This window comes from Choloepus didactylus, chromosome 3 (genome assembly GCF_015220235.1).
Source record: "Choloepus didactylus isolate mChoDid1 chromosome 3, mChoDid1.pri, whole genome shotgun sequence".
NCBI lineage: Eukaryota > Metazoa > Chordata > Mammalia > Pilosa > Megalonychidae > Choloepus > Choloepus didactylus.
This window is the reverse complement of record NC_051309.1, coordinates 81,421,145-81,434,372: the sequence shown is the minus strand read 5'-3', so window position 1 is coordinate 81,434,372 and position 13,228 is coordinate 81,421,145. Positions and strand designations below refer to the sequence as shown.

Genomic DNA, 13,228 nt, shown 5'->3' with positions numbered 1-13,228 from the left:
CTTCTTCTTTGTGGAAGAAATGGAGATGCTCTTATATAGATAGTGGTGATGTGGTGATTACATAAATACGTGACTGTACAGGGAACCAACGATTGTTTACTTAGGATAGAATGTATGGTGTGTAAACAAAACCATCTTAAAAAATGGGTTGATGAAGAAACCTTGAGGGAACTACATTGAGTGAAATAACACAGACACGTAAGGACAAATATTGCAGGGTCTCACTGATATGAGCTAATTATAATATGTAAGCTCATAGATATGAAATACAAGTTACCAGATATAAAATGGGGCTAAAGAATGGGGAGCGGTTGCTTATTATGAGCAGAATGTGCAGCTAGGGTGAACTTAAACGTTTGGAAATGGACAGAGGTGATGGTAGCACATTGTGAGAATAACTAACAGTGGTGAATGGTCTGTGAATGTAGTGGAAAGGGTAAGCTCAGAGTCACATATGTCACCAGAAGGAAAGTTGGAGGTTAAAAGTTGGGAATGTATGAAACACTAAATCTTGTGGACAATGTCCATGATTAATTGTCCAAATATTAAAAGTCTCTTTCATGAACTGGAATAAATGTATGGCACTATAACTAGAAGTTAATAATAGAGGGGCATATAGGAAAAAATATATACCTATTGCAAACTATATACTACAGTTAGTAGTATTTTAATATTCTTTCATCAACAGTAACAAATGTACTATACCAATACCATGAGTCAATAATGGAGGGGGGTTGGTGGTTAGGGCTATGGGAGGATTTAAGTTTCTTTCTTTCTTTTTTTGTTTTTTTTGTTTTTTGTTTTTTGTTTTTTTTTTGTCTTCATTTCTTTTCTGGAGTAATGAAAATGTTCTAAAAATTGAAAAAAAAATTAATTGTGGTGATAGATGCACAGCTGTATGATGGTACCATGGGCAATTGATTATACATGTTGGATCTTTGGGTAATTGTATGGTATGTGAACAATCTCAATTAAAAAAAAAGAGTATCAGAGGGCTGATTATGATTAATTGCTAAGTGAATGGTAGAGTAGTTTTCAACCTTAAATGTCTTATAAATCACCAGTTATCCTCAAAGAACCTGGGTACCATAATAACAGAAAAAAAGGAGACATATTTCTATGTTTGTAGGTAATCACATTGGTCATTTATATTAAATGTAAAGGGCTTAAAAATTTTAACAGTAATGTCAAAGTTTATTAAATAAAGTTCTACTGGGAAAAAGACCTGAGATGCCAGGTGCTGCATTGAGATTTCAGGGTTAGAACTAAGGTGACTGATGATTGCAATACGGTAAGTTTGTCTTTATAAATCTGTAATGCTTTATTCTACATTGGCAATTGTGACTACAAGGACTTGGATGACAACAATATTAGTATTTGATAAAATTGGGTCATTTTCTTGGAGACAACTGATTCATTCATGATTAAAATTCTGGTTCACATCATTATATATTTAAAATATAATGGAGGCAGTTATGAACTTTAGACTCATCATGGCAATTCCCAAAGAAAATGACCATCACTAAATTGGAAAAACCAGTACTTACCACACATTTAATTAGTCAGAGCTCTTGATATCTTCAGATGGATATTATATATGGTTTATCAGTGATGAGAGGAGGGGAGGGAGTTGTGAGAGTTTTACTAGTGGCATTAGCTTTTCATTGGCATGGACTCTAGAAAAGTAAAGCACAAACATCAAAAATTTTGCTGTTTTCATCCCTCCACAGCAAATCTGTGTGGTAGGTTTACCCTAGAGTGAAGTGGAACACCTCAGGCTAGAAAAGCTTGATGATACTTGATAGCTCTCTAGCCATAAAGGCCCTGCAACTAAGTCTAACCAGGCCTCTTTGACTACCAATTGGCTTCCCCTCGATATACCTATTGAGAATGTCTGTCTTTATTATATTATAAATATTCTTTGGAGGGACACTAGATATCAATCTGAAATTCTTTTTATATTATTCTCGAATACCAAATAACAGTTTCTAAAAATTGGATGTCTCTTTCCCCATCAGTAAAATGTGCGGGGTAGATTAACTCATCTCTAAAGAGTTCCTTAGTTCCAAAATTCAGTAACTTTATAAAATTAGTTTAGCCCTAATGAAAGTATGAAAGTATTGGAATTATTTTGCCTGGATGTAATAGAAAATATTTAATGACATGGTAAGGATGTGCATACTACATCATTAAAATAAAAAATAAGGAGAGTTTTAAAATAGATATGTATGGTTTGATCCCATATATGTGTATGTATATATATCTACATATATATATACACATACACAAATAGTTAAAGTAAAATTTTATATTGATGATTGGTTGTGATTGATTATCCTTGAGTAGATTACAGGTGATTTTTGTTTTCCTTTTTTTTTTTTTTTTTTTGCTCCTTCACAATTTCTAATTATTTACAAGAACTTAGATTACTTTTGTTATAAGAAATAACACTTTTGTTTTGTAAATTGTTTTAATACAGCATTCTATGAAACCTAACACACTGAAGGAAGATCCAACAAGGGATCTGAAACAGCTTCTCCAAGAATTGAGAAGTGTGATCAATGAGGAACCCTCTGTGTCTCTAAGCAAGACTGAGGATGACGGGAGAACAGCATCTCTAGGAGCCTTGTATGTGGCTAAGATTGATGTGTACTTCAGAATGTGAGAGCTTCTCTCATGAGTGGTTTGCCATTAAGTTGTCTACCTGTTATTCTGAGACGTTGAGGTTTAAAAATAAATTTGAAGAGTATCTCATGTTACCAGGGAAAACAATATGTGAGTGGAGGAGTATAGCAAAAATAAAACAACTTTACAACATCAAGAGAATATAGTGTAGTCATTCTCTTCAGAAAGTTACATTTGTATGGTAATTTGTAACTCCCAACAGACTTCCCATCTATTATCTTGTTTGATGTTCACAACAACCCTTCAGACAGGCAAGGCAGGTTTTACTAATCCCATTTTAGAAACGAGAAAAATGCCAAGTTTCAAAAGGTTAATTGACTTGTTATAGCTACACAGTTCAATGGTAGAACTAAAACTAAAATCCTGGCAACTACATAAATTTCCAGATAAAGCTTATAGGAAAGGCCTTGGTGATCTAGGCATTTGTGACAATGATTTATGTCAATTTAATAAAAGATCAGCTCCAAAAAAGGATTTAGCCAGTTCACCAGTCTTTGGCTATATAAACCTGCAGAAATCAGTGAGGTTCTCTTATTCTTTTCAAATAATATTTTTCTCTTGTGGTATTATTATTTAGATTAACATACCTTAAAGCATTTTGATATGGTATATAATGTATTTCTAATGTTGTAATAAACCAGTGTTGTAATACTGATTTTCTGGTTATGTGGCAAATATCTAAAGTACTACCTTCTGAAATAATACTTACCTGTAAGCAATCTCCAGTTCTTTAAGATATTCAGTTAATAAATATTAACCTCAGGTACCAAAATATTGGCTGGACTGAAATCTAGTTGTTATTAATAATATTATCAATAATAATGGTAAAATATTAGTAATGACCCAGTTACCTAGCACAACATTGCATTCTTTGAACTGCATGACAGAAACACTCCATTTGCCACCCCATCAAAGAACACTTATATTTGCACAGCACTTTTATTTTTGTCATAACTCTAGAATATGCCTTTTAAGCCAGGGCAATATTATTAAGCTCACTGGACAGATGAGATAATTTAGGCATAGATTGATTTGCTTCCTCCTACGAAGCAAAGAGGCAAAGCCAGAAGTAAAAATCAGACCCCGGGCCTCCTAGCACTAATCATTCCACAAGGTTATTATGGCTTCCCTGGTAAAGTTTCCACCACTCTAGCCGCTCACTCACAGACTTGATCATGGGCTTGAACTGTATTGGATGTTTTAAGCACTGCCTTAAGAGAGCGTGTATTAATTTGCTCTCATTGGTGAATCCTACCAATGAACTTGTCACCAAAGCGTGAATTCAACCTCAACCTTTCAGGAGTCCAAGGAAGGAAAGCATTTCTGAGTTGATGAACTGCAGAGGTGACCCTTGGCAAAATTTGCTTGGAGGCCCAAAGTCTACTGTTGTGGCTTAAAGAAAGTTAAATACATATGAGCTATTGATTATTCTCAAAATACATGGAATCTGGGTATTGTACTTTATATAATTAACTGAGTTATATTTGTCTATACAGAGATGATAGAGTAAGAGATTGCGTTACTGATTCAAGCCTGAGATCAGAGATATGCCATAGGTAAGAGATTCTGAAACTAATTATCTAAGAATTTTATATACGGCCAGGTAATTTGGGAATTCTGGACAGTTTACAAGGGAATAGATGGCTATATTGGGTTCACTGAAGAAAAACTGTTACATTGTTTAACAGAAACTAAAAAGGATTTCAATGAAAACTACTAAAGTAATTTACTTCCTGTATATTAACTTGATAGGCATTTTTTTCTTATTTTAAATTTTGCTGATGTTCATCCATATGATTTTACCCAGACCATCTGGTATGCCATAACAAAAATGGAAGACATTTGTACATTTACAATGACTTACATAACTTCCAAGAGAAGGGTGGCCTAGAAGGAAAGTATAATAACCTTAATATATAATTATAAAAACCTTGCTGAATCAATAATTGATTTCCATCAATAATTGAATAACTGAATTTTTTAATGAAGTTATAATAAGAATGAGCATAAAGAATGAAATCCATTACCCCAAATAAGAACCTAAATAAAGTTAACTTCTGAGAACTAACTTTACACCTGCTCACAAGAAAAAGGAGGAGGGGGCTAGTATTAATTTGTTATTCATTTAAGACACAGAGGCTTTTGCTTACACGTCTTCAGTAGCTCCTCACTGTCCGCTGCTTTGAGTACCTGGTCCCTCAGTCTGACACTGATGACTCTCCCTAACTTTTCACCAGCCTGCTTTTACTTGTATATTATGCACTAATCAGATGAGACTCCTCCTGGTTCCTGAGATAAGTTCAATCTTCTTTGTTTTCAAGCTTTTCTCCATTCTCTTCCCACCAACTGAAGGAGCCAATGTCCCAGTCTTATTCTTTGGAATCTGTATCTGTCTAAAAGTGATGTTCAGAGAAACAGTTATGTTTTATCATTAAGTTAATGATCATGATCTAGCTAACTAGCGATCACATGATATCATCTCACTCTTTATAAGATTAACTTATTTGTTACAAACCTTCCCTGCATTGGTAAGAAAATAACATTTGTGTTATCTTTAATTTCTCCTATCCCTCTACCAACAGAAGCAACTCAGTAAGGGATTCCATTGAAGGCAGCAAATCCAGTGAAACTCTTAGCAGGTGAGAAATAATCTTCCCACCTCCCAATTTTCAAAATTTCACTTTCTACTACAGTTAATTCATTAATTCAAAAGAAAGGTCTTTATGGCCAAACAATGTGCCATGCACTGTGCTAGACCCTGAGACTGCAACAGTGAGCAAGACAGATAAGGGCCCTGTCTTCAAGTTAGTTACAATCATAAAGTCTGTTTGTTGGCTGCCTGGAAAAAAAACTTGTTTTTACATATATAAAATAAAGATATCAGAGCCCTCTTAATATTATAGAAATATAAAAATGAATTCTGCTGTATAAGTTCCAGCTGGGCTGGCCCTCATTTCTTGCCGTATCTCTTCATCGTCAAGGATAATGCCTGCCACATAGTAGCCATTCAGTAAATGTTTATTTAGTAAATGAATTAAGACAGGATTATAAATATTTTCATATTGGCTCTGTTACTAGATCAGTATACAATGAACTTGAATCTTTCTAAACATATCTTTTTCTTAGCCCAAAGAGAAGACTTTTTGATTTCCTTCTCACCTGGATATATAACGCAAATTATACCTATTTATAATAACCACAACTATCTACTGCATGGTTTTATTCCTACTATTTTCCAAATGTTTTAGATGTATCGTTTAGTCTATCTAATCTAATCTATGAGGAAGGAATTATTTTTCATATGTGTGTGTGTGTGTGTGTGTGTGTATGTGTGTGTGTGTGTTAGGAAATGAAGACTTAGATTGCTTAAGCAAGTTGCCAAGGTTACACAGCTTGTAAGCAGTAGAGTCCAGATTTGAACCCAGATCTGGCTGGCTCTGGAGTTCATGCCCATGACCACTACTGTGTACTGCTGCCTCTGGGTATCTACACTAAACCATCTGGGAAGGAGCCCAACCCCAGGCATGGGGCAGAAAAGAAATACTTCTCTGAGGTAACTGATGTTCTGCTGTAGAGTTTTTCACGGTTAGAAACATCTGCTGTCTCACAGGGACTGCACATGTCAACTGCAGTATATAGCCTGGGCTGGTTGGGCAGACAGGCTGCTGCGGAGCTCTTGAGTGCTCAGGCGCACCTCCTTCAGCAGCTGTGTTTGTAAAGAGGGAAGAGTGATGGGGGAAGAATGGGATCAGCCCCTTCCTCATTCAAATGGGGAGAAGAGATTTTTATATTTAATAGAAGCTCTGAAAAGTATGGAACGTACTAGAAAATAAAAAGTAGATTTAAATGTTCTGAATTATGGAAAATTGGCCATTTTAAAAACTCAGACTGAAATGACATAAGAAAGAATAACAGAATTGCTGTTTTACTACATTTCACTGTAATCACAGCAACTTTTCTTCAATCAGTATCTTACAGTAGAGTTTCGTAATTTGGAAGCTTCTGCAGCCATATAGGTTAAATCAACATTTATAGCCCTTACATCCAGAATAAAATAAAAAATAAAAGCAATTAGTAGTTCTGGTATGTGGATTGGTGGCTGAATTATTCTAAGAACTACATCTCCCAGAAGTTTTGTGGAAAATTGACTTTTCTTATTCTGTTTTGTTATAACTTAATGAGCAACATTATCCTAAGGAACATTTCAAACAAAAGCATCAAAATATCTAGCTCCCTTTAAATATCTCTGTATGGATGTTTCAGTAGCACCTGAAGTTCGTAATGGCCAAATTGAATAAAAATGTTCATTCCATAGAACTATTCCCCTACCTCTCACTCCTCTATTTCCATAAATGGCGCCACCAGTTTCCCAGTCATTTACCCTTAAACATTATCATTATCTTTCATTCTTCCTGCTCCTTTGTCTCACTTCTCTAGTCACCAAAGTTTATTAGTTCTGACTCTAAAACAATTTTTAAAGCCATTCAGTTCTTTGCACACCCTCTGAAACAGCCTATATTAATTTCCTATGGCTACCGTGACAATTTACCACAAATTTCATCTTAAAACAACACAAATTTATCTCTCTTACAATTCTGGAGGCCAAAAGTATGAAATCAGTTTCACTAGGCTAAATTCAAGGTGTTAGCAGCACCATGGTCCCTCCTCTTCAAGGGGAAAATCCATTTCCTTACCTTATCTAGCATCTAGAGTTGATTCCTTGCCTTTCTTGGCTCATGGCCCCTCCCTCCATCTTCAGAGCCCAATAGCATAGCATCTTCCAGTCTCTCTCTTTGCTGAGGTTGTCGCATTGCCTTCTCTCTTTTGTGTGAAATCTTCCCCTGACTCCTTCCTATAAGGACCCTTGTGACTGCATTTAGCGCCCACCCACCTAATCCAGGATAATCTCCCCATCTCAGGATCCTTAATTTAATCACATCATATGGCAAAGTTCCTATTGCTATGTAAGGTAATATTCACAGTCTCCTGGCATTAGGACACAGATTTCTTTGGGGCCCATTATTGAGCCTACCACAGTGCCTTAGGCTTTTTCCTTATCCATGGATTAATGTAGTGGTTTCTTCAGTATTTAGCCTTTGTGTTTTTTAATCTCCAATCTCCTGCACATTCTAATCACTTCATGCATCAATTTCTAGTTAATCTACCTACAGCCCACCTCAGACTATGTATATTCACCAACCTCCAAACCTTCAAGGATTCCCTGTTGCCTCTCGCAGCAAGAACGGACCCTTTGCCCTTGTATCCAAGACTGTCCACAATATAGCCACAGTCTTCCTTTCCAGGGCTATTCTCTAATATAACTGTTCTCCAACTTTTTTTAGTTTTTGAACACCTTAACACCTCAAAATTATTGAAGATCCCAAAGAACTTTTTTTTAATTCAATTTTATTGAGATATATTCACATACCATGCAGTCAAACAAAGCGTACAATCAGTTGTTCACAGTACCATTATATAGTTGTGTGTTCATCATCAAAATTAATTTTTGAACATTTTCATTACCACACACACAAAAATAATAAGAATAAAAATTAAAGTGAAAAAGAACAATTGAAGTCCAAAGAGCTTTTGTTTCTATGGATCATTTCTATTGCTGTTTTCAGTATTAGAAAATAAAACTGAGACACATAAAAAATATGTAAAATATAACAAAGTAGGCTCATTGTATGTTAGCATTAATAACATTTTGTTATGGAAATTACCTCTATTTTCCAAAACAAAAAGAAATTATTGATAGGTATTGTTTTACATTTTTGCAAATCTGTTTAATGCCTAGCTTAACTAAAGACAGCTGGATTTTCATATCTGCTTTTGCATTTATTCTCTTATGATATCACACATCATATAGCCTTTGGAAAACACCATACACTTATGAAAGACTGAGCATCAAAAAGCAAATAACAGAATTATGATGAAAATAGTTTTGACTTTGTAACCCCCCTAGGAGGGAACCACCTTGACAACTGCTGCCCTAATATTCTTATACTGGTACCCAACCCACAGAGAACTATGTGGTTTCTTTCAACTCACTGATTTAGATAAATCTTACAGTTTTGTAAACTATACTACTAATGCTAAGATGTTTTTGTCTTTAGTTTCTTCATTTTTAAGTAAGTCTTTGAGATTAAATCTCTTAGAATCCATGAGAAAAGTGATTTGGGTTTTATAGCTATTATTAGAATGAATTTTCTAACCAAGATTTTTTATTATTTTATTTTCATTCTGCAAAATTTTCATGGATACTGAACATGGAATGATAATGTGACTTTGGCTCTACCTCATAGGGTATTCTGGGACTTCTCCATTTTGAGGTTATGATTATTGTCACCATCTTGAGTTTATATTTTAAGCCTTCATTTTTGTGTCTGCATTAGCTTGCTTCTGTCCATAAATCTTAGCACTGTATTTTTGAAATGGAATATTTGCATTACCATTATTATGCTTCCAGAGAGCCAGCCACATTACACACAGGAGATCTGGAAGAACCATCTAGTTGCTTCATATTCCCATCTACAGGTGAGTTTTCAATGAAAGCACAGAAATAGGACCTGATTAAAACCCTGCAGTGGCTCCCCAGTTCCATGAGAAAAAAAGCCAGAGTCCCTACAGTAGCCTATGAGTCTCCATCAGCTCTCGGATTTCATTTCTTACTACTTCGCCCATCATTCATTCTGCTTGATCCTTTCTCATCTTCTTGTTGCTTGTGCTTGAACATGCGAGGCACGTTTCTATGTTAGGGCCTTTATACCCACTTTATTCCTTCTGCATTACTAACCCCTTAAGCTCCTTTAAAGTCTCTGCTCAGATGTCACTTTCTCAATGAGAACTACTCTCCCCATTTTATTTAAAAAATTGCAACCTCTCCATACTGCCTGCCCCCTTACCTTTTTCTTTTTTTTTTAAATTAAACTTATTATCTTTTAACATACTATTTAACTTATTTATGCTGTTCATTGTGTGTCACCTTCTGCTAGACAGAAGCTGCGCAAGGGCCAGTGTCTTTCACTGTTTGGTTCTTTGATGTATTCCTGGCACCCAGAACCTTCCTAGCACATAGCAGGTGCTCAATGAATATTTATTGAATGAGGAAAGGAAAAGGAGAACCCAAGTGACTCGTTGTCTGTATAATTTCCAAGGAATTATAGACACAATCTCTTTTAAAAACAAGGAGCTCAAGGAAGAGATCAAAAGACAACAAAATATTGAAAAACAAATCGGCATAATACAGACTAGAAATAGGAAAAATAAAACTATTACAGGAGAAAGTAATAAAAAAATAAAATAGGCACTACTGAAATCATAGGGATCTGATGGACTCCATAGTTAGGGACATAAAGAAAATTAGACAAAAGGACATTTTAAAACTAAGAAGGATAGAAAAATAGCTGAAGAGACTGTGTTAGATTTGGAAGGCAAAGGCAAACCACAGACATGTAATTGGTCTTCTGATGGAAGAGAACAAAATAAATAGAAAAGAATGAAACCATGAAAGCTATAGTTATTCAACCAATTAGTTATAAATCTGTACAGTACTAATGTAAATAGGGAAAAATTGAGGTGTGAGGTGAAAAGAGATGGGAGAAAGGTAGGTTTCCAAATGTTCTCTTATAGAAGGGTGTCAATATATGTCTAAAATCAAAAAATAATATTCTTAAATAAAATAAATACAAATTCTTACATTTTTTTATAATCTTTGACTTGGGAGACATCTTTTAGTAACTAATATTTTGAAGAAAAGGGCATTTATATGAAGCTAATCAATTCCTTCAAGTTTACTTCATTTGTAAGTTTTTTACTATTGTTTTAATGATTACCCTGCATAAGTCAGCTCCAACTTTAATTGTTACTCCTTTAAATGTAATCTGTCTTTTTCCCCTCTGCTGGCAGCTTTAAGATTGCTTTTCTCTTTGTTTTGTTTTGTTTTTCAGCAGTTTTATTATAATATGCCCAGGTGTGATTTTCTTTATATAAGAAGAACCTCTTTTGCAGTTGGAGTAATCTGTGGAAGTCTGTGCCTGTTAACTCCTTTATCTGGATCCTATGGATCCATATCTATTTTCTTTATTTTTTCTCTTGGTTTTCTACCATGTCATCATGTTTCCTCATTTGCTTATTTTTATTGCATAGCAGATACTACATATGAAAAATTGTACAGATGATTTGAGGGTTAAAGTGAGGTTACCTTCCTCCAAAGAGCATTTATGCTTGTTTCTGGCAGGCAGTTAAGGACACCAGCAATACCAGGTCACTTTAATCAAGAATTGAGATGTTTTTAAGCTAGACCTCAAGATCTACAAAGGCAGGCCTATTTCCTGTTCATCCTTATTCCTAAGGTATAGCCCTCTGCAGTTCCAACCCAAAGCCTGGGGTATTTACCAGAATATATTCCCCCCACCCCCATTATTGGGAACATTTTTTCGTGAAATTTTCACTTTTTAAGAGGTGCATGTGCAATTTTTAATTAATTCTATCCTTTTATTTTGTTCTTACACGATTTTAGCAAGTCCGTCTGTAAAAAATACAGCTTCTCGTTCATTCCATTCTTCTACTAAGAAGTCTCCAGTGCACTCACTCCTAACGAGTTCCATTGAAGATTCAATAGGTTCTGCATCACCATATAGATCCACCAAACCTGTTCATTCATCTGATTCTGTTAAAGGTAAGTATGGTTTGATATCACTGATGAGATTAATTGGTTTCCTATTTTGGTGAACTGCAAGTTCTTTTCCATACTCAGAATTTATAAGATTTTGCAGGTGTTCCTGTATACAAGCTCTAATTGCTACTTTGTCTTATTTAAATAATGTAGCTTTTTTATACATGTACCCACCTTAGTAAATATGCATAAATATTATATGTAAATACTATCCATATTTTTCTCTGACTTGAATATCATGAACATCTTTTCTCTATTTCTTTATAAGATTTTGGGCCTTCTTTTAATTGCTATGAGTGACTTTTATTTCCTATTTATATTCCCTAAAATCATGGCTCTCCTTCGGTCTCTCTACCTTTGTAAGTACAATTGTCCATCATGCAAACTTGTCAAAAGTTTCTCATTTTTAAAAAATTTTAAGTTCATTTGTTAATAAGGCAGATGGGGAAAATGTATTTATCACATAACTGCTTGATGAATATGGGTGTTAAATACATGGGCATTGAACTGAACTGAAATTTTTCTCATCATATATGACAGTGACTCAACCCCAGTGCTCTATGGCATCATTCTTCTTGATAAAGAATAAATTAGATACGTTGTTGCATCATTATCAAGTCAGTCTTTTGAAATGATATGCCTTACATATTTCTGGATCCTAAAAAGAACATGAAAATAAAAACCTAATTAGATTTTAGTGCATTCTCTCTTTTTTTTAACCCTCTTTTTTATTTACATTTATCTCCATCTTTTATATTTCTAAGTTATTCATTTAGTATTTTTTAAACTTTAAAGTATCAAATTATTAAACTAGTAGAACAGTGGTTATTGCAGGAGTAGAGCAGTGCTGCTTATTACCTCATTATTAATTTGTGCTACATAGTAGCATGGCATTGTCTTTTTTCCTCCTTATTTTCGGATACTCACCAGACAGCATATATTTCATGTTATTTATGTTAAAATCTCTCTCTCTTTAAGAAAATCAATGTTTCTCATCCTCTTAAACTTAAATAATTCCTTTAATACTAAAATTTATAATGAAAGGGTGTTTTTGATAGGGTAAATGAGCCACTAAATAATATTATATTGCAAGTCAGGGATTAAGGTCAAAATTAAAATCTTCATATTACCAAACACATGTTTTTTACTTAGAAAGCTTAGCACACGTATTAAGGAATAGCTTACATGCTTCTAACCCCTCTTCAGTCACTACTGCCACATTTGCTCTAGGTTCACTGTTGCTATGTCAGCATCCATACCTCCCTCTCCCATCATATCAAACCATCTTCAGCCAAAGTGGGAGCTGTCCCCATACACATTCAAGAATATTGCAAGCATCTATATTATTATATCTTGCTGTCTTAAACCCTAAATTAATGGAGCTACTCAGGTTTGGTATGAAAAAGCAGTCTTTTATAATGCAGAATGTATGATTAAACTTGAAGTACTTTTCTTACTCCATTTAATGCTTTGTAGTTAAATAATAGTAAACTCGATTGGTTTGAAACAAAATCAAATAAGCTAGCATTGCAATATTTAGAAAAAACACATTTTCTTTCTTTATTTAAAAATATCAGTGCTCTAAAGTTTCCTTTATTTTAAAGGAAAGGTTGTTTAATCTGTAATCAGAAGATATGTAAAAAAGAATTTTGAATAGACTTTTTAATATCACATCTAAGCAATTTTCTAACAGCTTCACAGTCTCAGTCAATAGAAACAACAGGAAAAACATGCAGGAAGCTTCAGAACAGACTGGAAAGCTTACAAAGTCTGGTAGAAGATTTACAGCTGAAGAACCAAGGTACAGTGTGCATTTTTGGAATAGGTCTTCCTTGCTTGTGAGAATACTTACCTTCCGTTCACGTT

The 13,228-nt window shown here is 34.4% G+C and overlaps 1 protein-coding gene across 9 annotated transcripts in view; it reads left to right on the top strand.

Moving 5' to 3' along the window:
• Positions 1-13,228, top strand: part of CCDC158 (coiled-coil domain containing 158) — a 142,958-nt gene that overhangs the window by 127,991 nt on the left and 1,739 nt on the right. For 7 of the 9 annotated variants that reach the window (XM_037830024.1, XM_037830025.1, XM_037830031.1 and 4 more), the window contains 6 exons: positions 2,480-2,628; positions 4,182-4,241; positions 5,268-5,324; positions 9,155-9,222; positions 11,207-11,365; positions 13,064-13,163. In XM_037830024.1, coding sequence (XP_037685952.1) covers positions 2,480-2,628; positions 4,182-4,241; positions 5,268-5,324; positions 9,155-9,222; positions 11,207-11,365; positions 13,064-13,163 — 593 coding nt within the window. Of the gene's footprint in view, positions 1-2,479; positions 2,629-4,181; positions 4,242-5,267; positions 5,325-9,154; positions 9,223-11,206; positions 11,366-13,055; positions 13,164-13,228 lie in introns of all 9 variants that reach the window. The other 2 variants (XM_037830029.1, XM_037830028.1) reach the window with 1 other exon arrangement.